The 16,469-nt window shown below is 32.7% G+C and overlaps 1 protein-coding gene across 6 annotated transcripts in view; it reads right to left on the reverse strand.

Moving 5' to 3' along the window:
* FBXW7 (F-box and WD repeat domain containing 7, E3 ubiquitin protein ligase) overlaps positions 1 to 16,469 on the reverse strand; it is a 107,556-nt gene that overhangs the window by 27,639 nt on the left and 63,448 nt on the right. For 5 of the 6 annotated variants that reach the window (XM_014543884.1, XM_014543883.1, XM_014543882.1 and 2 more), the window contains one exon: positions 988 to 1,070. In XM_014543884.1, the coding sequence (XP_014399370.1) occupies positions 988 to 1,070 (83 nt within the window). Of the gene's footprint in view, positions 1 to 987; positions 1,071 to 3,484; positions 3,974 to 16,469 lie in introns of those variants that run through there. The other variant, XM_005871415.2, reaches the window with a different exon arrangement.

The raw sequence follows: 16,469 nt of genomic DNA on the forward strand, positions 1-16,469 counted from the left end.
CTGCAACTGAATTAAATAAAAATATAAGCTGTTTTCTCTGAAAAAAGAAAGATGCAACCTGTAACAATGTTCAATCACAAAAACTTATGTCTGAGCAAAGTTAATTTTACTGCAGCTTATAGAATAAAAATAACTCTAAATAAAAATATTTAGGGAAAAAGAAATGTCACCATCATGAGTTCTTATGGTTTCTATAGCTAACTCAGTTATCTGAAGAACTGACAATTATGAAAAAAAGGACCAAAAAAAGTTTTTAAGATTCTTTTGTCATTTAAATTTTAAAATACTACACTCCAAGTGACATCCAAAGCCATTTTTAATTGACTAGTTAATAGATATTGTGCTTAACTTAGCCTAATTAGTGTGAGAGTGGGAAGTTTTATACTGATGCAAAATCCAAAAATGATGGAATGGTGCAGGAAACAAGCCTACAATTGTATTTAGTTGTTATGGAAACTATTCTCCTGGTGTAGAAATGTATGTGTTAAAAACACAAGACCTACCAAGCAAATAAAAGGGGATTTCTAACACAGTAATTTCGTGAAATATGATTTAGTTAGTAATTGTGAGGCTTATTTCACTGCTAATAAATGTATCTTTTATTTTGCATATATAAATATACTCCCTAGAACAGTTGTTGCTATAGTAACAAGATACATTTGCTCCTATTTATATTTTTGGGTTTACTTTTTAGAATTCCTGGAAAATTGTGATTTAAAAATTCTGTTGACAAGAGAACTTCTGCTTGTGTCTTACTTCAATGTATTTGTAAAAAAATATAAAGCTATAGTGGAAAACATTTTTCTCCTTATTTAAAATAAGGTATTTCCCAATTTTCAGTGATCTCAAAATGTGTTAAACAGTCAACAATACTAGTGACATTATAATTCTATGAGGATAAATGGAGAGAAATGCTTTTACAATCATCAACTCTTTAAAGAAACACAAGAATCATGAGAGAATCTATTATTTATACTTAATTATTACCTTGTATATTCTGAGACTTTGCATGGTTTCTTTCCCAAAGAAAATGAGCGGACCTCAGAACCATGGTCCAACTTTCTTTTCATCTATAAGGTAAAACAAATAAGATATGTTTCTTTTTAAATCACCAGTCCAACTAACAAATTTTAATAAATATCTTAAATGTTTATATGCTACAATGTTAATTAGGAGTAGTTAAATATTATAGAAAATAAATGTTTCACAGTTTCTTCTATTAGTTCTACTTTTTTCTACTCTTTACAAGACTGGAAAAGTGAATTTTCCACCTAATATTTTGTCCAGAGAACAGTGTATGAGGATTTAAAAATAGATATCCATCATATATATATTCCTTAAGAGCAATATACCTTTTATGTTTTCCGGTTTAAGAACCAATATAGAGGGAAATGTCATGTTAATCCACACAGAAAAGAACAATATTTAACATGCCTTTCTTACTGATATTCATTTTCCTTTAAAAACATATTTTAAGATAAAATAAGCAAAATTCAAAATTTCAGAATGAAAGTAACAGTAACTAAATTTAAAACACATATTATAAAAGGTAAAGAGAGCAATGCAAATTAAATGATCTTGAAAAGTAATAATAATAAGACATAAAACAATGAATATGGGCAATGAGGACAGCAAAAAAAAGTAAGTCCATAATAAGAGAAATCTGGAGATCTTATAATAAAGGTGGGGAAAAGCCGTCAACTGATATTCATACAGAATATAGTTCTTTGGACAGATACTCAAGACAAACATTTTAATTTGAAAAGCAACAACAAAAAGACTTAAAAAGAATGAGTTACCCATCTTTGTAAGGTATATCCAACATTTATAGCTTTAACGTATTTCATTATGCTATATTTATGTAATACTGTAAATGTATTCAGAATTGCATTTTGTCAATACTGAAATATTTATTTTCTATGTTTCACTATCGGTTAACTTAGCTAATCAAACTATACATATATCATAAAACCAGGAAATAAGATGTGATAGGATTCAACTTTTTGTATTTCAACAACCCCTCTCAGATGTGTGTCTGCTAATTAATAGTAATATTACTGAAAATTACAAGGAGAAAAACCCCAGAGCGATAGCTAGCTCTTACTTGCATAATAAGGTGAAAACCCTTGCTTTGCAGCAGCCTTATTTTCTTACCTATTGCCTCACGTGGGGACATCATAACACATTATGCTACACTGTAAATACTAAAGAGGACCAACATGACTCTAAAAATCTTTCTGAACCACTCTGAATAATAAAGACTATGTTTTTATCATCATGAAGAAAGTCTTACAAAACACAGGGACAATCTTACAATATTAGGGGCTAGAGGTGAGAGTATAAGCTCCTCTACAATGTATACCTTAGTTCATGAAATACCGGCTGGAAATAAATGGATGTGGTCTCATTTCAACCCTTGAGAACTTTCTGTACTCATTACATTGTTTTAATGTGCTTCCTCTCAAAAACCATTATTTTCTTTCTTCAACTAATTTTAATAAAATAAAAAATAAGTATAAAAGGTTTACTGTATAGGTAGCCACGTGCTTGCATGGATATAAATTATAGACACGTACACATACACCCAAAATGTATCCATCAGGAAGGTCAGTAAGTACAGATTACCTTAAAATTCTAGTTTGTTGTTTTTTTAAATAACTTCCACAGATTCTTATTTTCAAAATTATTATGAAAAACTTTGATATGAATTCTAATTAAGTTTGGAATACTGGCTTTCAGAACTTCCCTAGATATCTTGTAAATACATTGGTGCAAATGCCATTTGCCACTAAAAGCAAACTTTATTTCCCATCTTAGAAAACCTTCAATTAATAAAAATGCCCAATATACATATCAAAGGAACCAGAGAAATGGTTTTTATCTTTAGAATATTTTATAAAATAAAGCAGTTCCTGTATGACTATAGAAGTCTTTTAAATATTATATTGTTTACTGAAAAATACTGAGTTTAGAACCAAAAATTAATTCTGCAATTTTTAAGGGGTACAGAAAGTAAATATGATCTCTTTAAATATAAATCCCCAAAATCCTAGCAATTCTGCATTTTAAAAGAGTCAACTAAAGAAAAAAGAAAAAATATATAGATCTAAGGTGTGGAAAAATTAAAGGCAAGAGGTTCACTAAACGCCAACTAAGGGTAGAGTATTTCCAGGTCAGCATTTAATGGAGCCACATTTCTAAAGTCTGAATATATTTTTAGTGAAAAATTCCCAGATTCCAATATCCATTTTCTTTTCATTTCAAGCTTTTTTTTACAGCTCACGTCTTTCCCTTATTTGCTTACATTCACAATATAAAACAGACTACCAGACATCCAGCCACCCACCAAAATTAGAGGATACTGCAGCCATCTCTGATGATACAGATTTTCCTTCTCAGGCAGACACACACACACACACACACACACACACACACACACACACACACACACTCATACAACACAGGAAGAAAACAGATTACTTACTTTGTAAAAAATCATTTTTAGCGTGCCGTAGAAACCCATGTTTTCTGTATTTTTCCCCTTCAGTGATTCTGTGCCCCCGTGTGTCCGGCTGCTTGGCAGTCTCTGACAATATAAACCTTTTTCAGGTAGGTATGTCACAGATTCTAATGTGGACATGCTCGGGCACGTCAGAAAAGGAAGATTAGGGAGCAGAACCGGCAACAAAACTCCACAGTAAAGGCAAATGCAGCTCAGTATCAAACCGCTCCTCGGGACACACATACATACATGCAGCTTGACTGAGGAGAACTCGAGGGAATAATGAGAGAGAACCGAGAAGATTATTGGAGGAGACTATGCCCTGTCAAAGCCTTGACTGAACAGATTCCTCCCTCAGCAGCAGAGGGATCAGATTACATCTTCCCTTGAACACAGAATGGTGCAGTCCAGGATTCAGCAATGCAGACTGCACATCAATTATATGGTGATCCGCTCCAGGGAACCCGTGAGCACACAACGCACCGAACAGAGGGAGGATGTGGGCAGCAAAAGAGACCGCCCCCACACGGCAGCCCCCTCTACCCTTTCAAACTTTCAGGAGATTATTTTTGCATTTTGTAAAACCTGCCTTTTTGAAGCGTTTGAAATGGCAAGCATCGTTTCCACAAATAAGTCCTTTCAGAAACATTTTGAAAATGGAACATATTTTCATCGGGTCCTCCCAACAGAAGCCAAACAGGCTATTTTCACTAACTTATCCTATTGCAGTCCTGGCACAGACTGACCAGATTTTGCAAGTAGCTGAATGGTACAAAATGGGCAATCCCTAAGAGAGGAATATTAAATATCCTTTGGGGGATTTACAATAAAGTAAACCAGTTTGGAACATATAACATTTGCAGAAAATATGCACTAAGTTATTTTTTAACATGTATACTTCTTATATTAAGATTTAATGAAAATATCCCCTATGCTTTTCCATTTCATTCGTTTCAAACAGTTTTCAAGAAAATTACCACACACTTCAATAATCCTTAGTAATCATAGGAATATATTTTTAAGATTAACAAAATACTACTAAGTGTATAAAGTTTGCCTAAAGGTTAATTTCTCCAAAGGGAGTAAAAACTGTGCTCATAGGAGAGTCTTAGCCTTATTGTTAATTTAATCTTATATAAACAGGAGGCACTGAACTTATATCACCAAAATTATTTTGACAATATGTATTGCTTATCATTAAAAAGGCATTTTACATAATAAAGGTTCCAAAGTTTGCCTGAAGACAACCTTTTTCTTAAAATGACTACTACACAAATCTAGATATTTCATCTCACAACTTGCTACACAACTAGCTTCAGAGGCAATTATAAGATTCCTTGGACTAGAAAGGCCCATTATTAAGGGTCTAGTTAATTAACTCCTACCCTCCCCATTAACATTCTTTATTACAAGTAAACTGTGTGCCTGTAGTTATTTAAGTACTTAGAAATTCTTCAGAAAAAAGAAATACTATTTAGACTTATTACATTTTAATGTTCTCTGCTATGGTAATAAATGACTCTTGCTAGGAAATAATTCTAAATACTGTAGAAAGTAGCATCATAATTTAAAAAATAAATATGTTTACCTTTATAACTAAGATATTAAGTTGTATAATGCCTTTTACTTTGTAACATAAATGAAATAATCTAAAATTTTATAAAAACATACATCTAGGATCTCCTCTTGGAAATTATATTCTAGTATATTATCTTTTTAAAAAATCTTCTACTCAGCTCTTGAATTAATCCCAATCTTCAGAAACAATACACATGTGTATCCAGAAGAAGTTAGTTTTCTAAATAAAAAATTAGCTTACTTCAAAGGAAAATTCCTTTAAAAAAGAAAACCCCTACTCTAAGAAAAAGAAAATCCAACCGTTAGGAATGGATCCATAAACCCTTTTATTAGAGGTCTCAGAGAACTCAGGATTAAAAAAAAAAAAGTTGACCTTCCTCTTTCCTCTATCCTTTCTGGGCTATCTGAAGAAACTAATTGTAAAGTGAATACCTCTAAAACCAGTGGTATCTAGCTTGTCAGAGATTAAATGGCCTACCTACCAGTCATAGTTTATGCCTTGACTTCAATTGAAATCATTTCCTATCTCTAGTTGCACTTTCCTTTTCAAATTAAGTCTACTCGGTTGAAGACACAGACCAACTTTAATAAACCAGGGACACGGTCTCAAAACCTAGGCTATTTAAAGAACAAATACATATATTAATTTTGTATATTCGAAGAATATACAAAGAATGATCTTGGGGTTACATGTTTCCTATGAAGTTACAGGAAACATGATCCCCACAAATGTATGTTTATATGTAGGTAAGTATATTCATGTTTCATTTTTGAATAGGCAAAATATTTACAAGGTTTAAAAATCAAGAAGATATATAAAATATACATTGAGAAGACTTTCAACTACCCCGCAGTTCTCACTACCTTGAGAATTCCTATCTACCATGATTCTCACTTAGTAATGTTTTTTAATTAGCTTATCCTTTAAGTGAGAATGTATAAGTACTCAAGAAGACTTTATTTTCTTAAGTATTTAAATAATTTCCTCTAATATCTTGTTTACCATGTTAATTTGAACTGTGAAAAAACAATTTGCCAAGCAAAGCTAGTCAACCAAGTCTCTAACTAGATTTCAAATTAATAGAATAAAAATGAATGATTTTTAATATTCTCTGAGATACTGTTAATGAAAATTGTAATCTATTATACTATTTCCATCCTAATCTACATATGAACACAGCAAATGAAATCATTCTCACATTCCTATTTCTGGAAGTCTTGGCTAAAATACAGATGTTTAAAACGTTATGCAGAAATTTAAATTTTTTAGTAGTATGATTGAAAAAGCCTTTTCTATCTGTTTTATACTTGTGAGATAGAAACATTTTAGAACTGAGATCAGCCTATATCTATGTTAAGTTTACAAAAAAGGAAGTATTTTATGCTTTATGTCAGAAAGTTAACTAGTAAGTTTGCTGAAAAGGTTAGCTAGTCAACCATGATAGCTAAGAAAATAACTATTTGTCATCCAAAATTTCAGAATTAATCTCAATGTATTAAATATATTTTCACTGCAATATACTAAATCTTCATGTAATTTCAGCTAAGCAACACCTTTCCCTTTCTATAAAAATTATTTCTTGTGGTGACTAACAACTTATAAGTCTTAGTGAAAATCTATTAGTAAGGAGAATGACTAACAATGAGGTCCTAAAATATAGCCTATCAGATAACTTAGATCCAATGCTCATCACATCACAACTCTAATGAGCCAGGTGTACAAGAATAGATGAGAGCAATAACTTAATTTTTAAAAATGCACAATGATATGAAGACATACTGCCCAGCGTCTAAGCCTCTGGGGAAAAAATGGCTACAGAATGACTAACCTGTGAGCTAATACAAGAGAAATGGTTTTCTGAACAATTGGTTAGGCAACAAGTTTTATGAGCAAGTTGTGGTTACAGGCAGAAACAAAACTAATCTACAAACAAATAGTGAGAAAAATATAAACAGTAAAAGTTTTGTATCTTCAGAGAAGTATGTATTTTTACACATGGTATCAATAGAAGGAGTAATTAAGAGAGTTCTCCTCACTTTGACCCCCAGAATTCATTATTTTAATGAAAAATATATTCTTCTATAATTGCACTTATCTCATTGTCATTCTTTTTATACACCTTTCTCCTCTATTATCTACTCCTTGAAAGTTTACATCTTACTTTAAAGTACAGCAGAAAATGATACATAAATATAATACTTTTGAAAAATCAGCCACATAAGCAAATACTAGCAACCATGGCATCATTTTTCTAAATATAGTATGTTATACTTAAAGTTTACCTATTAATTGATACAATAAACACTACTGGTTCTCTTTTCATTGCCTTGTTAACATTTTTTAATAGTAGAAGAATGTATTTATATTCTTATGTCAGTGATTTTTCTTTACTATTATCATGAAAACATTCTTTACTCTGATATTACCCCAGGAAAACCACCTACTACAGTTAGATGCCTTGCCTTGAGCATAGAATTTAGATTAGAGACGGTTCAATATTTCAACATCAAAGAAAGGAATGCCAAGCATGTTGAGGCTGAAAAACTTTTTAAAATCTCACTAACACACTGTCATTAACTTTCTGGGATGCAACTTCTTATTAACAGGTTCATAACTGACACTGGCAAGTTAATAAATTTATCTTATCACAGGTATTATCAATTAAAATAGTATATATGCCCAGCATCTATATTTCCTCTAATGCAAGTGGGAGGCAGTATTGATCAATAAGCTATAGTCATTCATTAAGCACTTATTTAACACCTATTATGTGTCAGGCACAGGAAAGTATATAATTAAGAAAAAATTTTCTTCCTCTACTGAATTTATGGTGAATTTAAGACACAATAGGCAATACACACACAGATAAACATACACATATGACTCTTAGGACTCACATTAAAATCAGCTCTAAATATTTTTTGATAATAGGTAAAATGAACAAAGTGAGCCAGATTATGTTTGAAATTACCATCCAAGTAAACAAATATTGAAATATTACTGCATTAGAAAAATAATCCAAACACTAACTAGTATAAATATCTAATTTAACTTTTGTTTAACATAAATTTGTTTGAGGGAGGGGGAATGTTTATAATAATACAAGCAAATAATATAACAAAATGCTAACCTCAGAAAAGCAAAACGCAAGTCAAAATTTCATGGCTCGGACTGCTTTTAAAATTCCTTTACAATAAGTATAATTGTAGAAATGGTACAAATTTTATTTTTTTCTTAAGTTTTAAGGTATCTATAACTCTTTTTACAAAAAAAAATGCAGCACCTGAGGGTTTAACACAATATGTAACATTAACTCAAGCAGTAGAAGCATTTTTCCATCCCTTCAGATTGGGCCAAATTTGTGATCTGATAAACACAAGCACCAATGTATACATCCACCAGTATATTAATATTCACACTTGAGTTTGACACATAATAGAAATTAAGAGTTCTATTTATCACAGCCACAGAAGAAACCAATGAGTACATTCATTTTCCTTGCTTGTTTTCTGAAATTTATATTGTTATACAGAGCTGTCAGAGGGACTTAATACATGTATCAAAATATTCTTTAGACTACTTTAGACAGGCAACATCAGCAATTCTGCAATAATTTAGCCAAGTTAGTAGGTCAGTCTAGACTTTATCTAGAAAGCAATTAATCTTTACATCTCATGCTTCAAACCCAAAATAAACTACCAGTAAGTATCTTGAATTTGTATCCAAAATTTTCCTTTCAAAATTGTATTATAAAATTTTTATAGTGACCTCTTTAGTAAAGTAAGAAAAATATCATGGGAAACTATAAATAATGTTGACCTTAAGAAAATTAGAACAGCAAATATAAACCAGGAAAGAACTTAATTAATACGCAGAAAGAAATCAATATTTCCTCAATGAAGCCTAGAATCCTATTCACTCTTCTACTTTTTTAATCTAATTCCATATTTACTGCTGCTAATATGATGTTCAAATACATTTATCTGACTTGAGAAAAATTTTCTATAATTGTAGCACATCATTCTTATATTTTAGAATTAAAATAACCTTTCACTTCAAAGGCTATTTAATTTTTTAAAATCAGCTATGAGTCATGATCAGAAAGTTTTGACAAAAGAGCTAAAGACAAAAAAGTAAAAAACAACAACAAAACTGTATCCCCTGAATCAACAGAAAAACATTAATAGCAGAAAATCATAGTTTAGAACCAGAAGGGATCTTGAAAATCATCTTATCTAATTTTCCTTTGTTTGTGAAATGAACATGAGCTTGGGAATCAGAGCAACCTGAGTTTAAAACCAGTTTTGTCATTATTAGAGTGTAACCTATCAGGGGTTATTTGATCTTTATGAGTTTTCTCTTATTTGTAAAAATCTACCTTACCAACCTAACCCACAGAGTCCCTGTGAGGACATGGTAGATGCCCAACAGATATCCTACTCATACCCTATAGAATAATAACTGTTATTAATAGGTGAGAAAGGTGAGGTAGGGAATTAAGTGTCTGGCTCAGGATTATGAGGCTGCATTAAAACCTGAGACTCGGGCCCCAAGTTCATGACTTTTAACTGATTTCCATTAGATATGTGATGGTAAAAGTTGATCCAAAAAGATTTAGACATTTCTAAACAAGAAAAAAGTGTTATATTTTGCAAAAAAATAATTAAATATGTGAACTATGACTAAATCTTGATTATTCAGTTCATGGAATGATTATCTAGGTCCATACTGTATAACTATGCTTCCACTACATGTGGAAAATCTGAGACAAAGACATAATGATTGGGGGAAAAGGTGACAGAAACAGATTTAGGTTAAAAGACAGCAATAAAATGAGAAATAATCACCTACTACATCCTAATAACTGCAAAATGCTACTGAGGACAAATAAAAACATTACAATAACCCTCCTCCCCCAAGATTCTTAAAATCCTAATAGCGAGACAAGAAACTAATTGAGGACAATATTTGACTAGACATCAAGTGACAAACTGGGTAGTATAGGAGGTTGAAAAATGGGAAAATAATTTAAATAGTTTCAAAGATTTCATAAAAGACATGGTCTTGCTTCTAAGTTTAAGACAAAAATTTGGTAGATGTTGAAGATAAAGGAGACTGTGAACCTAAGATATATGTGGAAATGCCACAACCATTAACTTGAAGGATTAACTACGTCTGCAAGGCTTCTAGCAGTCCTTAGTCTTATAAGGCTCATTCGGGGATAACCTACTTAGCTTTGTGTCTCTAAATTCAAACATTTAATATTATACTTAGAATATTCTTTAACTTACAAGTAATAGTTTCTTCAAAAGTACTTCCTGCCCTGACTCATTCTTCCATTTTAGGGCTCATATGTGTCTCTCTGTACAAGGAGAACTTTACTGTGTGGGTGTGAACATTGTTGACTTTTTAAACACTGACTAATAAGGGGTCCTTCTGTTTCAAGAGGCATTCATATTAGAAATCAAACTCACAAGCAGGACGTACTTTTGAATATGGGGAAACAGTACAAACCATGTAGGATCTTGTAAGCCATGGTTCAGAGCCTGGACTTCATTCTAAATACACTGTGGTGTCATGAGAGGATTTCTAGTACAGGAGTATTATAACACAATATATATGTGTGTGTGTATACACATGTATACATATACATATATGTATATATACATATATACTTATATTATTTTTATATTTTCAAAAATGTATATAAAATTGAAGACCACTCACGAAGAAATTTTCACTTGCTGAAATTAGAGATACAGAGAAAAGAATACATAAGTGGATTTAAACTCTTCAACTCTTTCATGCAGCAATTACTCTTCCATTTCCTTCACCATTTGTCACCTCATACTACTCTCAGTCTCAGCACCTATCTCAAAAGATTCCTAAGCTTGGAAAAGGAAGAGAATTGGAATAGCAGGTTAATACTTAATCTATAACATATGCCAAGCACTGTTCTAAACTGTTTCTATCTAGTAACTCAATTCTACCAGATCATATCTCTAATTCTTTGTTCGTTAACTTTCTATGTTCCGATTTTATCATTCCACTTGATAACCTACTCTTTTTGAAAAGAGAGATTGGGCTTGGATCTCTGTAGATTGTCAATGCATCTGCCAGGCTTATATCACCAAATATCTATGATAGTGAAAGACATGATTACCCTGAGTTAATGAAGGTGAAAAGATTTTACCAATGGTACACTTTTCTGAACAGATTCTCAATGACCATAAAGGAATCCAGAACATATTCACAGAGTCTCAAGGTTGGAAAAAGCCTTCAACTAAAGTTTAATACAGCCTCAGGTACAACTCTTAGGTTCACTCTCACTAGCTTGTCGTCATCCAGGAACTCTTAATCTAAAATACATGTTATTCTCAACTCCACGAACTTCTATTGTTTGGCTTACTGAATTTGATAATTATGTCCAATTATAAATATCTGACTAGCAGGTTCAAACTTAGTGCATTTTAAAAAATATAACATCTCTTCTCATCTCAAGCACCTTACATACATACTAGAAGAATTCCAAATGAGAAAGGATTATTTTAAACAATATTTTAAAATTTTAGATGTGAATCAAAAGTCTGTGGACATGAACTAATTTCACTTCTTCAATAACATTTATTAAGCAGCTATTCCATATTGGTGTTGGGCTCCTAAGAAGTATGAATCACACTTGCTTTAGAAAGTGTGCATCACAGTGATTTTTTTAATCATTTCTTTACTTATTTTAGAGTAGCTTGTCTGCTCTTTAACTATTCAAGAGTTTGATGTAGCTGTCAAGTGAGTAGGGAAGAACCTAATAGTCATGCCCCCAACACATTAAAAAAGGATTAGAAATATTCATTTTAGAAGCATCAATTTACATTTTAAAGCAATTACTGTATATATAATTTAACAAACTGCATTCCTTGTGTCAAAAGAATCAAGAATTATATGAATAGCCTGTGTACACAATCCCCCCACCTTTTCAGTACATTCCGAAGGACTGTGAAGACTTAGGAAGTAAAATCTGAATACAAAGAAATTGCTGGAAATATGTGGGTCAAGGTAGGGTTTGTAATAATGTTGCCTGTCACGGAAATATTTTCAAAGTAACTGTTAATTTGAAAAGATATTTGATCTATAGTAGTGTTATATTTCCAGTGACTATGAGCCTAATAGTTAGGAGCACTTTGATAATCTTAGCAAAACTATTGTAATACAACATTTTATTTATAAGTTCGTTTTCTTTACTAAAATGTACTTTAATATTTTAGTACATAATTTAAAAAATATTTGTATATAAATACTGGAGGACTCCAAATGTTTAAAAATGAACTTTGAAAGTTCATCATATTTGATACATGACTCTAAAAAGTTATTTCCCTAGGAGGAATACCCTAACTTTCCACGAGCTGACTGAAGGCACGGTATAATTGACGGCATGATAGTAAAACAAATGTGCATTACAACTTAAGAACTGCTCTGTACATACAGCTGGCCTGTTGAGAAGTACAACATGGTGATCTGAGAACACTTTAAAAACTAAATCTTACTATATATTTTTTCAAATGTTTTTATTGATTTGAGACAGAGGAAGGGAGAGCAACAGAGAGATGGAAACACTGATGAGAGAGAAACATGGATCAGCTGCCTCCTGCACGCCCCCAACCCCCTTACTGGGGATCAAGATCGCAACCGGGGCATGTACCCTGACCAGAATCAACTGGTGACCTCTTGGTGCATGGGATGGCACTAAACCAACTGAGCCACATTGGCCAGGCTGAAAATAATGTTTTTATTGAGTCTGAAAATATTTTATTGAAACTGAAAATATTTTTATTGAGTCAATGAATATTGACTTCTACAACCACCCACCCACCCGCGCACACACGCACACACACACACACACACACACACACACACACAAAGCCCACGAGGAATAGCTTATTTAACTTTAGAAAAGAATACAGAGTCAAAGCTAGCATAAAAGGTGCTGAACTTTATTCTTAAATTTGAAATACTTTGGTTAGCCCTTGGGATACACACACACACACACCTTTTCATTTTAAGCCTTTCCTTTAAAGTTATTATATCAAGAGACTTACTAACCATTTTTCAAGAGATGTAAAATGAAGACATGTTAGTCATTATGATCACAATGCAAACAGCAAAAATTAAATTATATTTTCTAAGGAATTTTTACTTAACTAGCTTTATTAAACAATTACAATAAATAGATTTTGTTAGACCAAGATGTCATTTATTCCCCACTAATTCATTTCTTTTCAAAGAATTTATCTTTATAATTTCACTGTATTTGTTTATAGATAGGTACCATAGGAAAAGGAAATTATTGTGAGAAAAAATTATGGTGAGCCTCTAACCCCAATTTCCACCATAATATTATCAGTCTCATCCAATGAATCCTATGTGTTATACAATGGTTCTCTATTTTCTAAACAACAAAACAAGGGGGTGGGGGGGGGACGGGACTAAACAGTTATTCAAACATTTTATTTGTATAGATCTAGATCCATCACATTCAAGAAATATTTAGGCAGGGTTACACTAAGCAAAAAAAAGGTTGTAAAATTGAGCAAGATGTAGTCTCTATCCTGGAAGAACTCCCAATTCAGGAGAAAGAACAGACGAGTCAATAAAAAATGACAAATCAATATAATTGATAAATGAAACTGCTCAATTTTTATGGCAATGCATAGAGTTGGAAAGAGTAAGAGATAAGTATTTTTAGGAAATGCACATGGCAATACTTTAAACCAAAATAATAAAGGAAAAATAAATACTAGATTTTAATCTGACTTGAGTGCTTCTTCAGTACCTACTATCAAAGATACTATAAACAACTAAAGAAAACTTACTATATGCTAGGCACTTTTCTATGTGCTTTATTTATATTAACTCATTAACACTGCATTATATTATCTAATTAAAATTCATTGAAACCCTGTGAAGTAGGTACTATTATTATCCCGCTTTAGAGATGAAAAAAACAGGCACAGAGAGTTTAAGTCTCCAAGGTCACATAACTATTAAATATTGGAGTTAGGATTTAAATACAGGCAGATTTTGGTCTCTAGTCTATAGAAAACAAAATAAGTTTTTCCATGTACATAGCAAGAAGTATTGGTAGTTAAGAAATCTCTAGGATACTGAGCTATTTCAATGTGCAAATGTGTGACGTGTGGGATGAAATATATATTAGAGTCACAGCAGACACAAAGAAAGAAGAGACAAATTAGGCAACTAATTGTGTACTCTGATACACTTCTGGGAATTTACCAAAAGCTACTTGACAAAGAATTAATACACCACTGCCAGTATTTCCTTGGTGAAGAATTGATCCCATCATCTTTGACATTATATAAGCTAAATTAAGTGATCAGTAGACACAGTGAAAGGTGTTCATGACAATATGTGATTTTGCTTCCTTTTCCTAAATCCATAAGAACTTCTATATTCTATCTTCACTCCTTTATGCCCTATGCTTTATTTCCCTAAAACATAAGATGACAAAAAAAAAAAAAAGCTGAGAACAGAATACACCAAACAGCTCCATTGGAATGTCCTTTCGAAGGAACTAATAGCTCTTTCACCCTCACCAAAATTATCTGAACACTACAGAAAACTGGTAATAACATTCACTTAAGAAATTGTTTCAAATGTTCTGTTGTTTACTCCAACCCAAATATACTTGACAGGAAATTATGACTTCTACTTCATTTTGAATTTTTTAGTTTAGTAGACAGCCTAAAAATACTTGACTTACTAACCAAGTAGTGTGTGTGTCTATGTATGTGTGTACTTGTGTGTGTGTGTGTGTGTGTGTGTGTGTGTAAAGAACATCCTCTTTAATATGTAATCACTTGATACAGTTTCTTAATGTCACCACATATGACCTTTTCTAAAAGCCAATCCATCTTTAATATATGTCTATTTGATCCGTGTGTGGTTATTACTTCCTAGCAGTAAATATCATATTGATACATGCATATTTCTATCCTACACTTTATTGTTTCAACTTTAATTATCTTTATTCTACCTAGGATACATAATTATAACAAATGTAGATTTATATGGTTATTTTAATCTCCCACAGACACTCATTCATTCAATAACATTTATTTGGGTGCCTGTTATACATAAGCTAAATTAAGTATGGTCTTTGCTTCATGGCTGGAGTTTATAGTGTAATAGGGGAGAAAGATAATGAAACAATGAAAACAAAGCAAAACTGAAACTATGGCAAATGCTACAGTGTTAGAAAAGTGCACAAAGTTAAAGTGTTGATTAGTCTGCAGGTTCAGAAGCCGTTTTTCTCTAAAGGAATGGCTAAGCTGTTTTGGAGTGGAGGAGGGGGCACCACTGTGGCTGCTTGCTCAGAATAAAAGTACTTTGACAGGTGTAAGACAAGGCTAGGGAAGTAGGCAAGGGCCAGATTATGCAAGAGCTCCTAAGGGGTTTTGGTCTTTACCATAAGAGTAATGAAAAGCTAATGTAGGATGTTAGCCAAAGGAAGGACACGATCAGATAAACCTCTTGAAAAATCATTCTGAATATAATGTTAAAAACAGAATGGACGTGAGAGTGGATATGGAGCAACTGTGTGAGGAAGTTATTCCACTAGACCAGGCAGGAGGCAATGCTGGCTTGGACTCTCACGGCACAACAGAGATGGATAGAAGTGAACATTTGACAGATGTTTAAAACATACAACTGATAGCACTTGGTGATAGATTGGTCATGGGAAGAAGTAAAGAAGAGGGAGTTGATCAAAGATGACACCAAGGTTTTCTTATGCAACTGCAGGAAGATGACAGAGACTACTAGTACTGGACAAAAGTTGTGTTGTGCTTCTTTTCAGGGGTAGAGAGGCTCACAAGTTCCATTTTTGGTCATATTTGGTTAGAGGTGTATTTGAGACGTCCAGGTGAGGATATTATACTTCAACTAGCTCTGGAGCTCAGAAGAAATGTCTGCATTGGAGATGAAACCATGGGAATCACCTCTGTATAGGCCATCTCCAATTTCCATCATAGAGCCACCTCCTCCCCATTCTTAAGGTGTTGCTCACAGTGCTCAGATCCACCCTGTCACAGTCTATCTGCACATGTCTATCTTCCCCATTAGACTACTAGTATAAGCTCCGTGAATACAGTGACCACTTCTATTTTGATTCTTGTCGTACCTCAGCTTCTTCCATAGTTCCTGCACATATCAGGGTATCAATAAATAATATCCTATATAATAAAAGGCTAATATGCAAATAGACCAAACTGTAGAACAACCAGAACAACTGAACAACCAGTCGCTATGACGTGCGCTGACCAACAGGGGGCTTGCGTGGAACATGGCAGGCGTTGGCTGTGGCGGGCTGGTGGA

Source organism: Myotis brandtii, unplaced genomic scaffold (genome assembly GCF_000412655.1).
Source record: "Myotis brandtii unplaced genomic scaffold, ASM41265v1 scaffold34, whole genome shotgun sequence".
Lineage (NCBI taxonomy): Eukaryota > Metazoa > Chordata > Mammalia > Chiroptera > Vespertilionidae > Myotis > Myotis brandtii.